Source organism: Ammodytes marinus, assembly GCF_949987685.1.
Source record: "Ammodytes marinus genome assembly, chromosome: 21".
NCBI classification, from domain to species: Eukaryota; Metazoa; Chordata; class Actinopteri; order Uranoscopiformes; family Ammodytidae; genus Ammodytes; species Ammodytes marinus.
Genome location: NC_137225.1, coordinates 20,870,493 through 20,888,168, shown reverse-complemented (window position 1 = coordinate 20,888,168; position 17,676 = coordinate 20,870,493). Strand labels below are relative to the sequence as shown.

Below are 17,676 nucleotides of genomic sequence, written 5' to 3'. Positions count from 1 at the left end.
TATTATTTGGTTTTTAGAGAGATATATAAGATACAGGTCGCAATAATATACTGATAACAATAGATATAATGGATACAAATAAAAACTGAATATTAACACAAACCAATACACATAGTTGAAAATAGAAACCCTAACAACTCCAAATATACAAAGACATCCGAGTGAGATTACCAAAACTAGTACAGGGAGTATTGCACTTCATATTTTGATATTTCTTCTCACAAGCAATGAGAACTATTTTCACGCTGTCGACGATATCGGAACATGTGGTAAAGGTCGACCTAGTTGCCTACTTACTGTAAATGTCACATGAACTCTAAAATGAGAGACATCAACCTGTAAGAGGAAGTGATAGCTGCCAGTATATGACTCTGAACCATCTCAAAGTTTCCTTACATGTTCTCTACACCAGCTGCAGTATACTCTCTTTAGTTTTCCGTCTGCAACAGCCCAATATAGCCTATCTTTTTTATTAAAAATGTAATATTGACTAGTCGTTTATTTAGTTGTGTATGTTGTTTGTGTGTACACTTTTTCAGTTGTGTGTTTTATGTTCATTGAAGGAAAAAAAGAAAGAAAAAGCATTTAAAAAAAAAACATATTTACAAACATATTTATGAATGGACTGGACAGTATGCAGGCATACTCAATGTACCACCAGTCAATTTAGCTTCAGACCAGCCCAAGATGTTCACATAGGAAGGAGTCCAACTCGCAGAGAAACTCTATCATCTCTGAACTCGCAGCTTCGCCTTTCTTTCTCACCATGTCGATGACAAAACGAGCCTTGTCTCTCTGGTTTTGCATCTCGTCCGCCGACTCCCTCTCAGACTCATTTATCACCTTTTTCTCAAACAGTTTGTCCAGCAGACTTTTGAGAACAGGTCCTGATATCCCATCGATGAAGCTGCTCCTTATGTCCAACAGCTTCTCTTTCTGTGGTAGATTCAAAGCCACCGGATCTTTTCACTCCGGTGGATGAAAGACAAACCTTTCTTTCCCAGACACTGTTGGAGCTGTCGCTGTCTCTCAAAAACAGCTTGATGTGTTTCACAACTTTCTCCAAACTGACTTGGAATGAGGGGAAGTAGTTGTCATAGTCGTCAGCGTCAAATTCGGCTTCCATCGGTTGAACCAGAACCGAGTCGTCTTCGGGACAAGTGGACAATGTGTACTCATGCTTTGGACACAGTTTACAATGTGGGGAAGTTTCTATGTAGCTCTCATCTCCAACTAACTTCTTACGGGTGCGCAACACATCCCGGAGCACCACGTTCCTCGGGAGCAACAACACGTTGAGAACAGACTCTGGATCAGGTTCTGCTGGTGGCCTGTAGAACAGCAGGACCAGCGCTCGGACCGGGACAGGCGGTGAGTCTTCATCCTTGACGTTCCCGAAAGCAGAAAACCCTGAGATGTTTATTATGACGTGGGTTTCTGTCGTCCTATGAGGGGCGATGAACTCGATGCCCTCGTCATTCACATGAGCGACTGTCAAGAATTCACATCCACCTGTGGAGCGGATCTCACAGTGTGGCAGATGAAGCTGACACATGGACTTATGGAGACATTCAATGTCAAACAGGGGTCCTGCAGGCCGCTTGTGATGTTGGACCAGAATCCTCCTGTTCCAAGGGACAATCCTGTAAACCACGTCCCCTTCTCCCACCATGTTAAACACCAGGCCAGTCACACTGCACTGGTACAGGCCTGGGCAGGAGCACTGGAACCTGTAGGTTTCATCATTTACATCAACAGTGATATCAGGGGTGAACTCCTCAAGGCTGGTCATCAACAGTATGTCAGGTAAGCTTTCTGCTCGAGGTAAGGTCTCGTTCTTTGCAGAGGTGTTTTGACTCAGTGAAGGAATGCTATGAGAACGACGCAAACAGTCGTAGTTTCTTCTACTTGAAGCAGAATCTGAGGAGAAGCTTTGGAGTTGGCAGTGGGCTGGCTGGGTGTTTGTGACCGGGTGGTTCACAGCTGTTTCAGATGCCTCCATTTCCATCAGGGCATCACTGTCACCTCCTGCCTCACTGTCAGACTGCATAGACAACTGCTCAAATTCATCTTGTTGTCCGCTTCCTGCACTGCATAAAGCGGAGTCCTCCAGGACAGCAGACCTGATTAGTTTACATGGAGGGCCAGCAACGGTCTGGGCTATGGTCTGAGAGCAGGTGGGCACACTGACATTAGAACTGGAATGATCAAAACTGAAGCCTTTATCATCTGTATCTTTTCTGCTTGGAATAATCAAGATGTGTTCTGATACTGGTGTGGTGGAGGGAAAAGAGGGATTTCTATCACCAAACTGAGTCAAATCCTTGTCATTGTTGGTGGTGTAGAGTTGAATGGTGGACGGACCAGCTGTTGATTGTGGCTCCATGCATAATCGCTGAACTCTTGGGTTCAGTGGAGGATCGTCATCCTGAGATGGAAAACTAGGTACATCGTTGTTATACTTCCTCTTTCTCCAAAGTGCAGTTTCTGAGGTCCCCAGAGATAGATATACTCCGTCTTCACGGCCATGATAATCGATGTGTGGCCCCTGTAACTGAGGACTAGGGGGAGGAGAAGAATTACCGCTGCAAATCCTGGCCAGAGCCCTCCTGATGGCTCTGGCTGCCCTGCTGAAACAGGATGCCTCGCTTCCTTCCCTCTCATGTTCCACAGCTGATGCCATTTTTGCTGCGTTTGTAATTGTCTGACAGTGTAAATGTGTCTGAGAGGGTTTTTTTTTATCTTTGAATGCTCCTCTAGATGGCTCCTTGTGTTTCTCCTCCTCCCACACCCTGTAATACAATGTAAACAATTAGAATCTCCCACAGATGTTTCAGTTAATGGAGTCAACCGAATATAGGCTAGTTCTGTATAGATGTGTAACCCACAAATAACACCAATGATAACCCCATTTAATTGTATATATTAAATGTTTCTGTAAATAGATGGATCTAAGTGAAAGAGAGATGTTTGAAGTTTATTAAATCTAAATCGACTTAAAAGTTGACTGTATAATATGAAACTATATTATCTTCTTCTAGAACCCTGTAACAGCAAACGAGACCATCAGTGCAAAAAACGCTATTTTTTGTCCGGGTACATTCACCCGGAAACAACAGCTGGCGTAGTAAAAACCCTATGACTTTTTTTCGAAGGGGCCGCTAGAATAAACACAAACTGAAAGTTACTCGTCACCACTTTAAGTAAAATCACGAGGTAATTTACTGTATTATTTTCATTGTATGATGCGTTCTACTTCTATTACTCTAAACATACATAATACCTTTTGTTATTTTTTTTTAATGTTAATTCACGGGTGTTGCGTGGGCTCTAGGAAGAATAGCTGTGTTTATGGCCTCAGCTAAGGGGGATCCCAATAAATAAATAACAAATCAAATTAATTTGACAACTTTATTTTTATTAGATTATAAATACAAAATCAACTGATACATTACGTTGTTTAAAATGTTTAAAATAACGTTACATAATAATCAATTAAATTTGTACTGCTTCCAACACAAGATATGTTGCACATTTATTGGTAAAAATATGTATCAGAGTTGTTTTTTATTTCAATTTTATTTTCAGTTCATGATTTTTGATGTATTGCAAAATCAAAACAGATCTGTTATTTTAAGTCCATTCAAACAGATTCAATTTAAAACAACACTATCCTAGTTTGTTTGTAATATTCACTGGTAAACGCAAAAAGACAAAAGGAAGCTACGTATATACATGTAAGTCATGCAAGACATGGTACAGTATAACAATAACAAGATTGTGCATGTGATTGAATAAAAGCTGGAAGATTGTGTATGTTATTAAAATGACAGGTTTAAACTACAATCTGTATTTTCCTTGGTAAAGTTGAATTAATTTAGAAATCATTCACTTGACTTACCGCTGAGTAGACCAGGTTGAGTTTTATCGTCAAACAGTAAAATAAGAAGACAGATGGTTTGAAGGTCGGTTGCGTCAGTTTTTTTTTCTTCCTCCTCCGGTTTTAGTTCACAATCTTTAAAACCGCAAAGCTCAGCAGGCGATAAACAGGAAAGTAATAAAAATAACTACACCAAAGCATCATTTGTTTGTATTAAATGACCAGTGTAATATTATATAATTATTTGTTTCAGCTATTCTGCATCAGTGCAGTATTTTTGAAAAAAACACAACATTTTTCTTCCAGTCTGGAACCTTTTTCATGCCACTTTGTATTTTATTCTAGTCTGAGTTTCCAAAGCTGCTAACATGTTTCAGATCCTATTTCGATACATGTATGTACTGTATATTTTGACCTATCCCTGTCTTTTTTTATAATTTACAGTAATAATAAGTAAACACCGTAGGAACAGATATATATTTAATGTCCAGCAGATGGGGATATTTTACTAGGACTAGTGTTGTGAGACTGTGTCGATCCTCTGCATGTCAGGGAGAGGCAGACACAAATTCATGCAGCAATTTCATACAAACATAACATGGAAAAATACAGATTCCTGGTTAAATGTTGACATTTTAAAAGAGCTAAAACCAAAGTGAAATTCATAACTGAAGTGCAAGATATTGTGCATAGGCTATAGAACATCACAGTATTGACAAATATTTACACGGAAAAAATGCAAGATCATAGCCAGTGACTAATTTTTTTCTTTGGCAGTTCGATGTTAAATATATCAGTGAAACACATCAGAACGCAATCAATAAGAGAAATAACAATAATGAGTAGACTATACAAAAAGCAAGTGGTATTCTTATTTGAATTAATCTGAGGGAATGCAGGGCTGAGCGAACATAGGCAGGCATTTTTATAGAGCTTTGGTTGCCCGTGACTGGATTAGACAGTGTGTATCAACAACACATTTAGAGTGATTTTACCTGTAGGGATTAAATGCAGTAAGAAGGCCATAGGTCATCTAGAGCTCATGTGTGATAGTTGTCTCCACTCCACTGGAACAAACTGAGCTTTGGCTATTGTCATGAGAGCCAAGCCAGAAATCTCAATAGTCAAAAAGATTGTTGGAATTCTTTGTTTCAGGCATTTGAAGCGTGTTACAAGCATAAATGTATTTGTCTGTGAGTTAAACGTATTAATGGACAGAGAGGTGATATAAACTGCATGTTTTAAACGATCCATCCATGTTTGCTTGGGATTCTTGTTCTAAGGTGTGTGCTTTCGAGATTTTTAGATGTAATGATGTTTGACATAATGAATGTCTTCACGATGAATCTGCTAGATGGTTTTACCAAAGGATGATCTTTGCACAGGTGATCATACTTTGATTACATTCATTTTGATGCAAAAAATGTCCTTAATCCAAGAAAACTTTACATTTGAATTGTTATTATTTTCTATTTTAAACTTGTCAGGTATCTTTTCTGAGTACTTCTTAAGGTGTGTACTTGTATTTTGTCTCATACAGGTCATATTTCCTGGTTGTACATAATAACCTGTTTGTGATCTTTTAATTTTTAATTCGAAAAAGGTTTGGTTTTCTATTTCTTTTTAGCACTTTGTAACAGTATCAAGACACGTATGCAAATACAAAACATTTACAAAAATAATGTAAGATACAGGTGCAGTCATTTTCATACATAATAAATTGTAAACCCATACATAAAAAAAGGAAAAAGCTGTTGAATTGCTGTCCACTGTAGTGACCACTATGCATCAATAGGTCAATGCTATCCATGATGACTGTCCTTGAGTAGTAAACGTGGGTCAATCTCCACCAATCAGAGGAACATCCGCGTCTGACGTATAGTGTACGTCATCTTTGCGTGTGAACGTGACCGGGCGAGATGACGTAAAGCGGAAGTGCTATATAAAGACACCCATGAGAGCCACCCGCTGAGCCGCTCACCCCACGCGCGCTGAAAAGACGCAGCTGCTGCAGCTAAGGTGAGACGCATGACATTGACAGACCTTTTTATCCACTTTCTAGCTCAAAAAGTCGGCTGAATGTCGAGCTGAATTGTGTTTCACCGTAGTATATTGTCCTTTAAAGACACTGGGGGATACAGCTAGCAGGCTAACCCACAAATGGATGTAACATGTCCCTTTATGTTAAATGCAAATTACATTTATTAACCAGTAGTGTTGGTTCTAGTATGGAAGTATTGAAGTGTCCATGCCCTGTTACAAAAAAACATTGAATTAGCTTAGCAAATATGAACAATATAGCCTGGTTAGACATCTAAATGCTCTAATTGGTCTATATGTGTCTTTGAGGAAGAATGGAGGAAGAATTAACGTGGCATGATCGGGCATGATGCAACCTAATATCTAACCACTCCCCAACGGTTTTCTCTTAGGCCATTTCCGCCTACAATAGGCTACTGTTTGCTTTATTAAGATATGATGAAAAAATGCAATATAACTTTATTGCCTGGGTTGGATTTGACAGTGTGAAAGGCCTACATGTATTATATGCCTATGGCCTAGTCATAGCAGTAAGGATATTATTTACTTTTAAAATAGAAGTAAATATATTATATTAATTGTTTCACTGTTTTATTTATAGTTGTGTGTGTGTGAATGGTGTGTATCAACTGTGTGAAATCAAGATGAAATAGCTGCTGCCTGCAGAAGATAATGGTGAATCTAATAAACAAACAAACTGGATTATGAGTAAGAAATGTTAAGAAAATATTTTAAATAAATCAATGCGTATCTTAATAAATGTGGGTGAGGAAAAAAATAAACAAATTGTATTATGAATCTCATGAAAAAATATAAATATTCGACAATAAAGTTAGCCACAATCTCTTCAAAGTCCCAAAATACTAAAGCAGGTTCTTAAGTACATTTTCAATCAATGTATGAGGTACATAAAGAACTTTGTTGAGGCAGTGGCAGACAGTCATACCTTTTTGTCTCTACAAGTCGACTCAAAATTTCAACTTTTTTCTGATGCAGTTGTATAATGAAAAACAAACAAATACTTCCTCCTTCCTTCAGTTCAGACATGAGGAAGTGTTTACGCGGTAAACGCGGTGCATGTTGCTTCAGGTCCAGATGAGGAAGAAAAATCTACCAGAAAGGATGGGGGGGGGGGGGTGTCGTCAGTTACTTAGGACAGACACTACAACTATGTTCGAAACGGCCTACTAACGTCCTCCCTACTACATACTCAACATGTGTTTATACTACACTGTCTACTAAGCGATTGATTGTGTATGCAAGGTTCGTCAGACCGTTTACACCGAAGTATACAAAAGCATCTCAGCTGGCATGAAATCATGTCACAGTCAACAAGCTACCAAGCCGCTCTCGTAAATAAAACATTGTTTATATCACATTTATTTTTACGTTTAGTCTACTTTTTTTCTACAGTTTATGGTTTGTGATTTCCTTCCATGTCATTGCAATAAAGAATTCAAGAAATACATTTAAAAAAACCTTCTTTGTGGTTTGAAAAACGCAATGCATCGTGGGTCGGTCGATCCAAACACAAAATCTTCCCGGAAGTAAGATCTCATCTGGGCATTTCTCACCTACACAAACTCCCATACACAACCACAACATACTGAAATTGACGTCAAAATTACTACTAGTAGGATGTTAGTAGGGCTTTTCCAACACGGACTACTTCTAAGTCTTGACGCCGCACCATAGTCTGCTGCGTCTCAGATGTTTATACATGAAACAAATCTGAAGACAGCACATGCCGTTTTGATGTGGAAACAATACTGGAGGTCACATCTCCAGGGCTTTATGATCCGTGCCATGTTTTTGTGAAAGTTAAAAAAACAGTGTTTGGGTTGTATGCGTGGCAGGAAACTAAATCACAATGGACATTGTTTGAGTTGATCAAAAACGTCTTTATTTTGTAAGATTTGTAAAATAATATGTTTAATGCTGTTTGTGCATACAGTCCTCTCATAACTACAGACACATTGAACATATTTACATTTGAGTATTATTTGAATAATTAATTTTGTCTCATTAATTTGATCATTAGGCCATTACCATTGATATGAAAACATCAATATCTGTATTATTTTGGTATGACTTTAAATTTGATAACTGTATTTAATTTAACTATTTTATGATGCTTTTGCAATATTGTGAAATTAAATAGAATTGCTGTTTTTGCCTTTTTCTAAGCGTTCAGGCTAGGTGAATAACAGTCAGTGTGTTTGCTGGGAAAACACCCTGCAGACTTACCACAATCTTTTTTACGGTCGTCTTGTATCAATAGCATCTCTGTGCTAACTCGGCAGCTCACCAAACATCCGTAGCCCTCCACCCCCCTACCTCTCTGTTTCATTTGCTCTTTTCATATGTTCCGTCTGCAGTTGTTTTTCTAATATTCCGATCATCTTCTTTCTCTCTTCTGTCTTTAGAACAATAACAACCATGGACAAAGTGAGGTCTGCATTTAACAACATGGTGAGTGACCCTATTTAACTAACCCTTTTTACACTTTCACTTGTTTTCATTGTTTTTGTATCTAGCTCAAACATAATATGAACAATAATGGGTTGAGCTCCATTTAAATTTTTTTATTTTTTTTTTAAAGGTGCACATTTCCTCTTTTTTTTTCATTAATTTTGGTGTGTCGGGTAAATGTTTAAGGTGTTACAGCTTCCAACAGTTTTGTTAACAAACTCATTCCAGTCTTACGTTTGGTTCCATGTTCCTCCAAAACAATTTATCATTTATGATGGTATTGTTATTCAATACTAAGAATTACATGTATCGTATTTTGAAAATGAACTGCAGTGTCTGCAATTGTTAACAACAAATCCCCCTCCACTGAAACTGCGTCGTGCACCTTTTTAATAAACGCAACCTTTGTGAACACTTGGCCAACCTTCAAGCCAATGCAGCTGTGGCATCAGGAACACATTGCTCTCATAGTTTTAACTCTTATCTCTCTCGCTCCCTCTCTCTCTCCCTCTCTGTCTCGGTCTCTCTCTCTCTCTGTCTCTCCCTCCCAGATAAAGAGTGAGCGGTACAGCCGGTTCACCCTGCAGCCAGCGGAGGATGGAGAGGGTCACGTGGAGGTCAAGCTGTCAGACGATGTGTCAGAGGGTGAGGGTCAGGCAGGAGGCTCACCCAGCTTCAGGCCCGCACCGCAGCATCACAGCAGGAGAAGCCTCTGCTACCTGGCCCTGGGAATGCTGCTCATATTTGTCACTGGTAGGCTGCACTCAGCCATCTTGCACGATGAAATGCTATAAACTTAGCTGATGTTTAATTTTAATGTTTTCAATTTCTTGAGTTAACAAGTCACGTTATAGTTTTTTTGATTTGTATATTCAGACCAGCCCTTGTCTCTGTCTCTCCCCCAGGCTACATGGTTGGCTTTATCTGCCACAGTAAACCCAAGCCTGCGGCGGTGAACTGCGGCACAGAGATGGAAATGAACATTCAGCCGGAGAATAAGCCGGCTGATGTCACACCAGCTCAGGGTTCTCAGTCCAAAGAGGCGCTACCTTTTCTGGAAGCAGTGGAGCCCAACTGGAAGGAAGTCCTCGCACAGAAACTCACCAGCCAGGCCTTTGACAAAACTCTGAAGTAAGTTGTCGAAACAGTCTATAGACACAATGAGAAAAAAAAGAACCCTTGTTACAATGCAAACGACAAAAAAAAATCTACAACTGCCAATACATTAATAGGTTGATTTTGAAAAGTTGAATAGAATAAAAGTTTTTCTTTTTTTATACATTGTTCATATTTTTTTTACTATGACTTTCACTGTCTTCTTTTTTTGCTGTAACAATACAATTTCCCCCCACTGTGGGATGAATTCCAGAAAATCTTATTGATGTTTATGGGTCATCAGCGGGCAGGGGGCATTCTTCGTTAGCAATGTTAAACTGAACTGAGTCATTTCAGTAGACTTGATACAAACCGTTTGCCCTTTTTCTCTGCAGGGAGTTTGACGTGCCCAACCGTTCAGCAGGAAGTGAAGTAGACATGAAACTGGCAAATCAAATCTTTAACGAATTCAAGAATCAGCAGATGGATCCATGGACTGACATCCACTATGTTCAGCTGCAGGCACAGGACAGGTTGATACACTGCTTTTTATTACTATATTTGATTCAACAATTTAATTCAGTTTACTTTATTTTGAAGGATATTTCTTTATTTTTTATATATATATATATATATATATATATATATATATATATATATATATATATATATATATATATATATATATATATATATATATATATATATATATATATATATTTTAAAGATTTTTTATTATAACAAGCTTCCTTTTTTTTCTTTTCTTCTTGGCAGTGGGAATCCAAACCATGTGCGTTTTGGTTCGGATGTCTTTAATCCTACGGGGTATCTGGCCTACAGTGCTGCTGGGAAAGTCGAGGCAAGTTGATGCAGGCACAGTTATATAGTGAAATCCTTACGTTTTAATTTCTTATTTAAATGCACTTATCGGATATTTATTGGAGTCCAAATAAAAACTTTTATGCTGTCGAATGTAGTGGCTTGTCTGACTTGTGTGTGTGTTTCTAGGGGAAGCTGGTTTACGGAAACTACGGTCGTCAGGAGGATCTGGACGTTCTACAGAAGAACGTTGAGATTAAAGGCAGCGTGGTTCTGCTACGAGCTGGAAAGATCAGTTTTGCAGAGCAGGTGTGTGCTGAGTTTACAAGCACTTCACATACCTTGTATCTGACTATCCCAACTAACTGATTAACCCAACTAAAAACATATTTTACTACCTCTCATTGTCTTCAGGTGGATAATGCCGCTACAAAGGGAGCCTCTGCTGTTCTAATCTATCCTGATGTCAAAGATTACAAATACGTAGCGGACACAGAACTCTACGGACATGTATGTTTGCACACATGACTCTATTAAGGCACGTTCTACAGTCTGGTATTGTATCTTGATTTTTTTTTGTGTGTGTGTGTGTGTGTGCCTCCATTCAGGTCCATCTGGGCTCAGGTGACCCCTACACCCCTGGATTCCCCTCCTTCAACCACACCCAGTTCCCCCCGACTCAGTCTTCCGGCCTCCCCAAAATCCTAGCCCAGACTATCACCGCCAGCACGGCTACAGCTATTCTACAGTAAGGCCATCGGCAAACATGATCACAATAACACATTGAGGTAATGGTTCAAAACTAAACTTCTAAAAACGCCTCTTCTCTTCAGGAAGATTGGCGGTCCTGAAGCAGACAGCGGTTTCAAAGGAGGCTTTGATCTGACGTACAGACTGGGGGGCAGCGAGAACATCACGGTGGAGGTGAACAACGTGCTAGTCAACAGAGAGATCCACAATGTGTTTGGAGTCATCAAAGGATTCGTTGATCCTGGTACAACTCGTGCTTTTTCTCTGTCTAATCATCTACATGATCAAATATTTTTATTTTGTTATTGTAAATCTAAATGTGTTTTTTTTTTGTGTGCGTTTGTGGTTCTGCAGATCGCTACATTGTGCTGGGAGCTCAGAGAGACGCCTGGGGTCCAGGTTACACCAGGGCCACTGTTGGCACCTCTGTACTGTTGGAGCTGGCCAAGGCTGTTCACGACATGGTGGAGAATGGTAACAAATTAGATTTGCCCTTGTGTCTAACACACACACTGGTACTGCACAGATAATTGTTCTACTTTCTCCCCCACGTTTGTAGTCTGTAGCAAATGTCAAGGCTAGGCTGATAAGCTTGAATAATATAAGAAATCTTCCAAGTCACATTCTCTTTTTTTTTTTCTTTTTTTTCCTATTTGTTACCGTCCCTCCACTGCAGTTCAACACTTTCTAGCAAAACAAAAAAGGGTATTAAATAACAAAAAGACAAAGTAATTTTAGACGAGGAATACATAAGCTACACCTCAGAGCCTACACCCTTAATTCAGAAATATAATTTGAGCTATAGTGTCACACTGTCTGGCTTCTGTTGTAAACCCTCAGTTACAGTGTGAAAAACATCAGTGTTATTCTTTTCATCAGATGGGTTCAGACCCAGGAGAAGCCTGGTGTTCGCTAGCTGGAGTGCCGGAGAGTACGGAAGTGTTGGCGCCACAGAGTGGTTGGAGGTAAGAACAAAATGAATTTGATTTGGACGTACAAAAAATTATAAAATATCTTCTATTTCCAAATAAAATGTCTGTCTATTTTTTAGGGATACATGTCCTCTATTGACAAAAGGGTTTTCACATACATAAGCCTGGATGGAGTGCTCATGGGTGAGAACAGTTCAGCATATCTATGTGCTCTTGAGTGTTTCTTTAAGTGTTGTATTAGTGGTTGACTGAATTTATCTCCTCCACAAGGTCGGGGGAACTTGATTGCTTCAGCAAGTCCAATGCTCCACAGTCTCCTGGAAAGCACCATGAAAGAGGTAACAACACAACGACAGCCTCCTTTAAAACTGACCCAGTTCTGCATAAACCGGCCTTGTTTGTTTTTAACTAAGTTTTCTGTTGTCTATTCAGGTGAAGAGTCCTCTTGGTTCTGGCACTGTGTACGATATGGTGGGACAGAATAAATGGGAGACCAATGTGTAAGTAGATAACCAGTATGTGAAGCCAGAGTTTCTCCAGAATTGTCAGTGTTTTATAGTCTGTTTAGAAATGTAAACTCTACAAAACAGGGATTTAACAGCTATTATTAAGTACTATTTTGATATTTTTTTAAAAAGTTATTAGTAAATACTACATTGAAATTGAATTTTCATTTTATTTTTATTTTTATTTGGAAAACAAAATGAAAATGTTAGAATTTTACCTTATTTCTTTAAAGACAAGCAGCAGGACAAGACTTTTTCCTAAATGTCTAAAATGATGAATTAATAAGAGTTTACAATTATTACAAATCTGATAGCAACTTCTACGGTCACATTTATGTAGATAAATAATTAATTAGTAAAAGAGTTTTTGTAGCAAATAGCCCATGTTTTAATAAGTTTCACGTTACATTATTTGTGCAGACTGAGGCCAATGTCGATGGACGACCCTGCATATCCCTTCCTGGCCTTCTCTGGAATTCCCTCCATCTCTTTCCACTTCATCTCCCAGAATGTGAGTCTCAATGTAACATCATCTGATGATACTCTGTATGGTTACAGCAATTGGTGGAAGTGGGATGAATAGACTTGAAAAAGGAGAAAATCAGAAATGAAAAGCAGTTGTTTAAAAATAAACATGGTGCCAGTGCTTTGAGGTATATCTCTTAACATTCAAAGAAGCAAAAGCGTCACTACAATAAAAGTTCATACAAAGGACATGGAAGTAGAAATAATGTTAAAACCTCTTCAGAATGAGTGGATTTAACCTTTATATATTAGTGGCATAATAAAAAAATATATATTCTGTTCCCCTTTTTCAAGTGGACATATGAATTTTCCCAATTTGTTAAACTATTCAGTATCTAAACTTGAAGATTCCTAAATACGTCTGTGTCTCTTTTGTTGTATCCAAAGGCTGAGGCCTACCCTTACTACGGCACCAGCCTGGACAACATGGATCACCTGGATTACCTAACCAGCCATAAGACCAGTGAGATGGCAGCTCTGGCGGCACAGTTCGCTGGACAGATGGCGCTGAAACTGGTCCACGACCGCCTGCTCTCATCCGCACTGGACGTCAGCCGATACAGCACAGTCCTGACCAAGGCTGTGGTCCGGGTCTACAAACGCATCAACCAGCTCTCACAGGTCAGATTTATAATTTATTTTTTTATAACACTCTTGTTTAAATCCTTCCTTTGTGCATAGGGCTAAGAATATATATTGCTATCAATAGCAGAATGTGTGTGTGTTTTAGAGAAATGTGTATGTATTCATTATTGGGACTTTTCCTTGTGTAGTCTGGTGAGCTGAAGGGAGTGGACCCAAGCTGGTTGAACCGTGCACGCGGCTCCTTCCAACGAGCCGCAGGCAGCCTCAGCAACGCCATCAAAAACACTGACTTAGAAAGTGACAAAGAAGCCTGTCGCATCCTCAACGACAGGATCATGACGGTGAGATGAACACTATTTTCAATCCAGTGGCACCAAATATTTGATTAGCTCACTGAGTATTTTTAAGTGTTGTAAAGTAAATTGTAAAACTCCTGTGGACCTTTCGTGGGTTCAAGAAAAAAAATTGTTTTGTATTTGACACTTTCAAACAACAGCTCGTTTTTTTTTTTTTTTTTTTTAATTGTTCTAGGTTGAGCACGACCTCCTCTCTCCCTACCTGTCCCCCATTGAGACCCCCTTCCGTCACCTGCTGCTGGGCCGAGGCTCCCACACTCTGGCTTCCATCGCAGAGACCTCTGACATGGAGCAGCTCCACACCGAGCTGGCCCTCGCCACCTGGACCATCCAGGGCTGTGCCAACGGCATGGTGGGAGACATCTGGGACCTCGACTTAGAAATCTAAAGAAGGCGAATGTGGAGTTGTGTGTGTGTGTGGGTGGGTGTGTGTGTTGTATGAAAAGGACGGGCTCCAATATCAGCACTTAAGCACAAGCTGTCAATCAGAGGTCGTAGCCCCATCCTTTAAAACAGGCTAGCAATCAGTTTATTTCAGGGGTTTTAATCCCACAAACCCATAACAACAAAACCAAATACTTGAAGAAATGAAACGCTACCAACAACTCGGTGTCCATGCCAACACATTGGACCAGTCGAAGCCTTTGCTGTGACCTCTTGCCAGCCGTACACTGGAAACCTTATTTATACTTTAAGTTTTTTTATCAGTGGCAGTGTCCACTATAAACTTATTGTTTTGTCTTTTTATACGACGTTATCGGAAGCAGTGCCTTCCATAATTATGACGGTTATACTGTCTCAACCTACGGCAGCATCTGCTACAGTAAATACTCCTCAGCTGTTGCTGACATAATGGGGCCGCCATCACAACGGTTATGAAAGGTAGAAAATAGTTTTTCCTTGTCCAGAGTGAAAGAGGATTTAAATGTGTTTGTCAACTTGACTAGCAAACGGAGAGAAATAAATTGTTATTTATATTCCACAAGCCCAGGCATAAATTAGTTGGACTGTATTTATTCTGCGCTTGACAGCAGGATGAATAATAAAACTTACTGAGCTGATTGGTTCCATTATTTGCTAGAAAGCCATTCAATGTTGCACAGTCTACTGTAAACTGGAGTAATAACGATAATATGATAAAGTTATCGGGAGCAGTGCCTTCCATGACAAGCAGTGATGGTAGTTTTTGCCTACCTGTGCGTTTGTTTGTTTGTTTGTGTGTTACATGTGTATTTATCGAGAGCAGTGTCTCTCATATTTCACTTAAAAGGTGGAACAACTTATCGGGGACAGTGTTTCCCAGAGTTTTATACTTGACATATTTATTTGTTTTTCTTTATTTTTGGATTGTGTGTGTGTGTGTGCTAGTGCACTCCAGTTCAGATGTTCTGCATCATGCAAAGATCTTTCTCACAGAACGGTTGGTACCTTAGAGCCTCTCTGGGGTTATCTTTACAAATCGCCTATAAAGTCACTCCACAAGCAAGAAGAACCCTCTTTGCATGCGTTTCCATGACATATTTCCTCTTCCCTGCATGTCATGATGTTGCTTCACCATGGTGTACTATAGCTATATTGTTGAGGACCACATCCCAATAGTCATCAACCAATAGGTTTATTTTTTGTGTGTCCAAGCTGCAAATTATTTCCCATTTTCCTCCCATAGCAAATAGTCAGTGGTTTTCCCAGGATATTGTCAGACCCCAACAGAAAAAAACAATATTATGTATAATTTATAAATAACTGTAATTGCACTCAGAATTTATTGAAACTGTAAACAAAAAATTAAAAGAAAAGAGTCAGTCAAACCTATTGAAACCATTATATGAGCTGTATTCTAACATTGACTCAAGAGAAAACAAAATATCCCATAATTCAGATGTATTACATGTTTTTAATAATTTGTTTGGTTCCTCGTGTCTGCTTTGTTGAGCATCATACTGTTATATCCTGTTCTTGCTTTGCTTCATCTGTCTCAAGAATCAGAAGTAAGGTTACTTAGTCCTGGGGTCAGGTTCCTGGGAAAGGGAGGATTTTCCGCTCACTGTGTAAAAGAAAAATACTGTTCAGTAATATTCCTGTACTTAAAGTTCTGTTTCTGTGATCTCCAAGTTCAGCAGAAAAGTCTAATAAACCCTTTTGGCTTTGCATCCAGTAACTGTTGTCTGTAAACTGTTCTTTCATGGTAGATAACAGGATGTGGTGGTTTAGACAGTTTCTCTTGTTCATCAGTTACATTTGCTGCAGACAAACTTAAACAGTGGCACTTTGACAAATGTTAAGAGTTTACATCCTTTCTGTCATAAAATAATTGGAAGATAATTAACTTCACAATAAACTGATTTTAGTCTGGATCTTCAGCCTATCTTTCTTTCTCCATTTATGCCTAATAATTCTATACTTCCGGTAGTCCGCTTGTACAATTAAAAGTTTAACATTCCACATGCAAAAACCAAATTGTACAACAGTTCCAATAATGCACAAAGTTGAAACTGGTCAATTGTAGTCAGCAGCAAGTCCAATGTAAACCACATACCCCAGAACAATATATCTGATGACTAGAATTAATACTTGATATGATATTGCGTTTAAAAATATATATCTTAGGCTAAATAACCTAGTATACCAGCATTATATATTATGACCTTATAATAAGCTTTGATTGTGTAGCACTTTTCATACAATATAGAAATGACATGCATGCAGGAGTAATTTACATTGAACATGGAATTGACATAAAAACATATTGAAGAGGAAAATTAAAACACTTGATAAATTAAGCAAATAAGATAAAACACATTAAAAAAACATGGCAATATATGAAATTAACAGAACATACTAAACGTACAACTAAACAGTGTAAACTGTAGTGTAAATATTTTGTTTCAGGCTTTTTATAACCTTACGCTCTTATTTTGAAGCCTGAATCTTCAAACAGGAAGTGTAATTATTTCGGTCAGGTTAATAACATGGTTAATAACCTAACTGGAGCGCTCGTGCGGCTCAATCTGAATCTGCGCGTGAGGTTACGCACAGTGACGCTCATCAATCTGACACACGCACAGGGGGAGCATCCCGGAATTTAACGGAAGAAAAACAGAACGGATAGTCAAGGATAACGGACCCGCTGAATTGAATATAATATGTCCATGAATTGAAGCGATACCCGTTCAAACAGCGTCGCCTCTCGCCTGGCTTGCTGCAGCGGAGAGCGGTGTAAGGAGCTCGGACTATCCGGGGGAAGGGGACTCTCCCCCGGCGAAGCCCGTTCTTCACAGGTCGGTATCACGGGGGTGTTTTTTTCCTCTGTTAGTGTAAGACGATGTTGTTGCACCGGAACAAAATGCATTCTATCAGTAAATAAAATAAACGTTCAGGTGTTGTGAGGCTGTAACGGTGGTGAGGTGTTTACTGACTGAGGGGCAGGTGGGAAAATAACGTGACCAATGGCAGCGGGATAATCAGCTTTACACACTCGCGCCTGAAACTGCAGCTTTATCAATTAGAATCTAGCCTACTCAATTCTATTTATTAGATATTAATTATTACCATACCTCAATCCTTTCATTTTGTCTGTTTCTGTCCTTATTTGACAGGTTTCAATCAGTAATTGTATATTTTACCGCCTCCAATATGGTCAACATATCCCTGCAGATACTGTACATGCACTGGTCTGAATGACGCTTATTTACTGATATTTACTTTGTTATCAAATG

The 17,676-nt window shown here is 39.1% G+C and overlaps 1 protein-coding gene across 1 annotated transcript; it reads left to right on the top strand.

The window, feature by feature from the left end:
* The first annotated feature begins 5,834 nt into the window (after positions 1–5,834).
* tfr1b (transferrin receptor 1b) lies at positions 5,835–16,314 on the top strand. Its single transcript, XM_080050465.1, has 19 exons — positions 5,835–5,899; positions 8,347–8,392; positions 8,944–9,145; positions 9,298–9,523; positions 9,883–10,020; positions 10,262–10,346; positions 10,496–10,615; positions 10,721–10,816; positions 10,915–11,054; positions 11,140–11,300; positions 11,411–11,530; positions 11,936–12,021; positions 12,108–12,171; positions 12,259–12,326; positions 12,421–12,488; positions 12,915–13,005; positions 13,407–13,640; positions 13,793–13,945; positions 14,136–16,314. Exons 2-19 carry the CDS (start codon positions 8,360–8,362, stop codon positions 14,346–14,348), a joined length of 2,298 nt encoding a protein of 765 aa, XP_079906591.1. The 5' UTR covers positions 5,835–5,899; positions 8,347–8,359; the 3' UTR covers positions 14,349–16,314.
* The last annotated feature ends 1,362 nt before the right edge of the window (positions 16,315–17,676 follow it).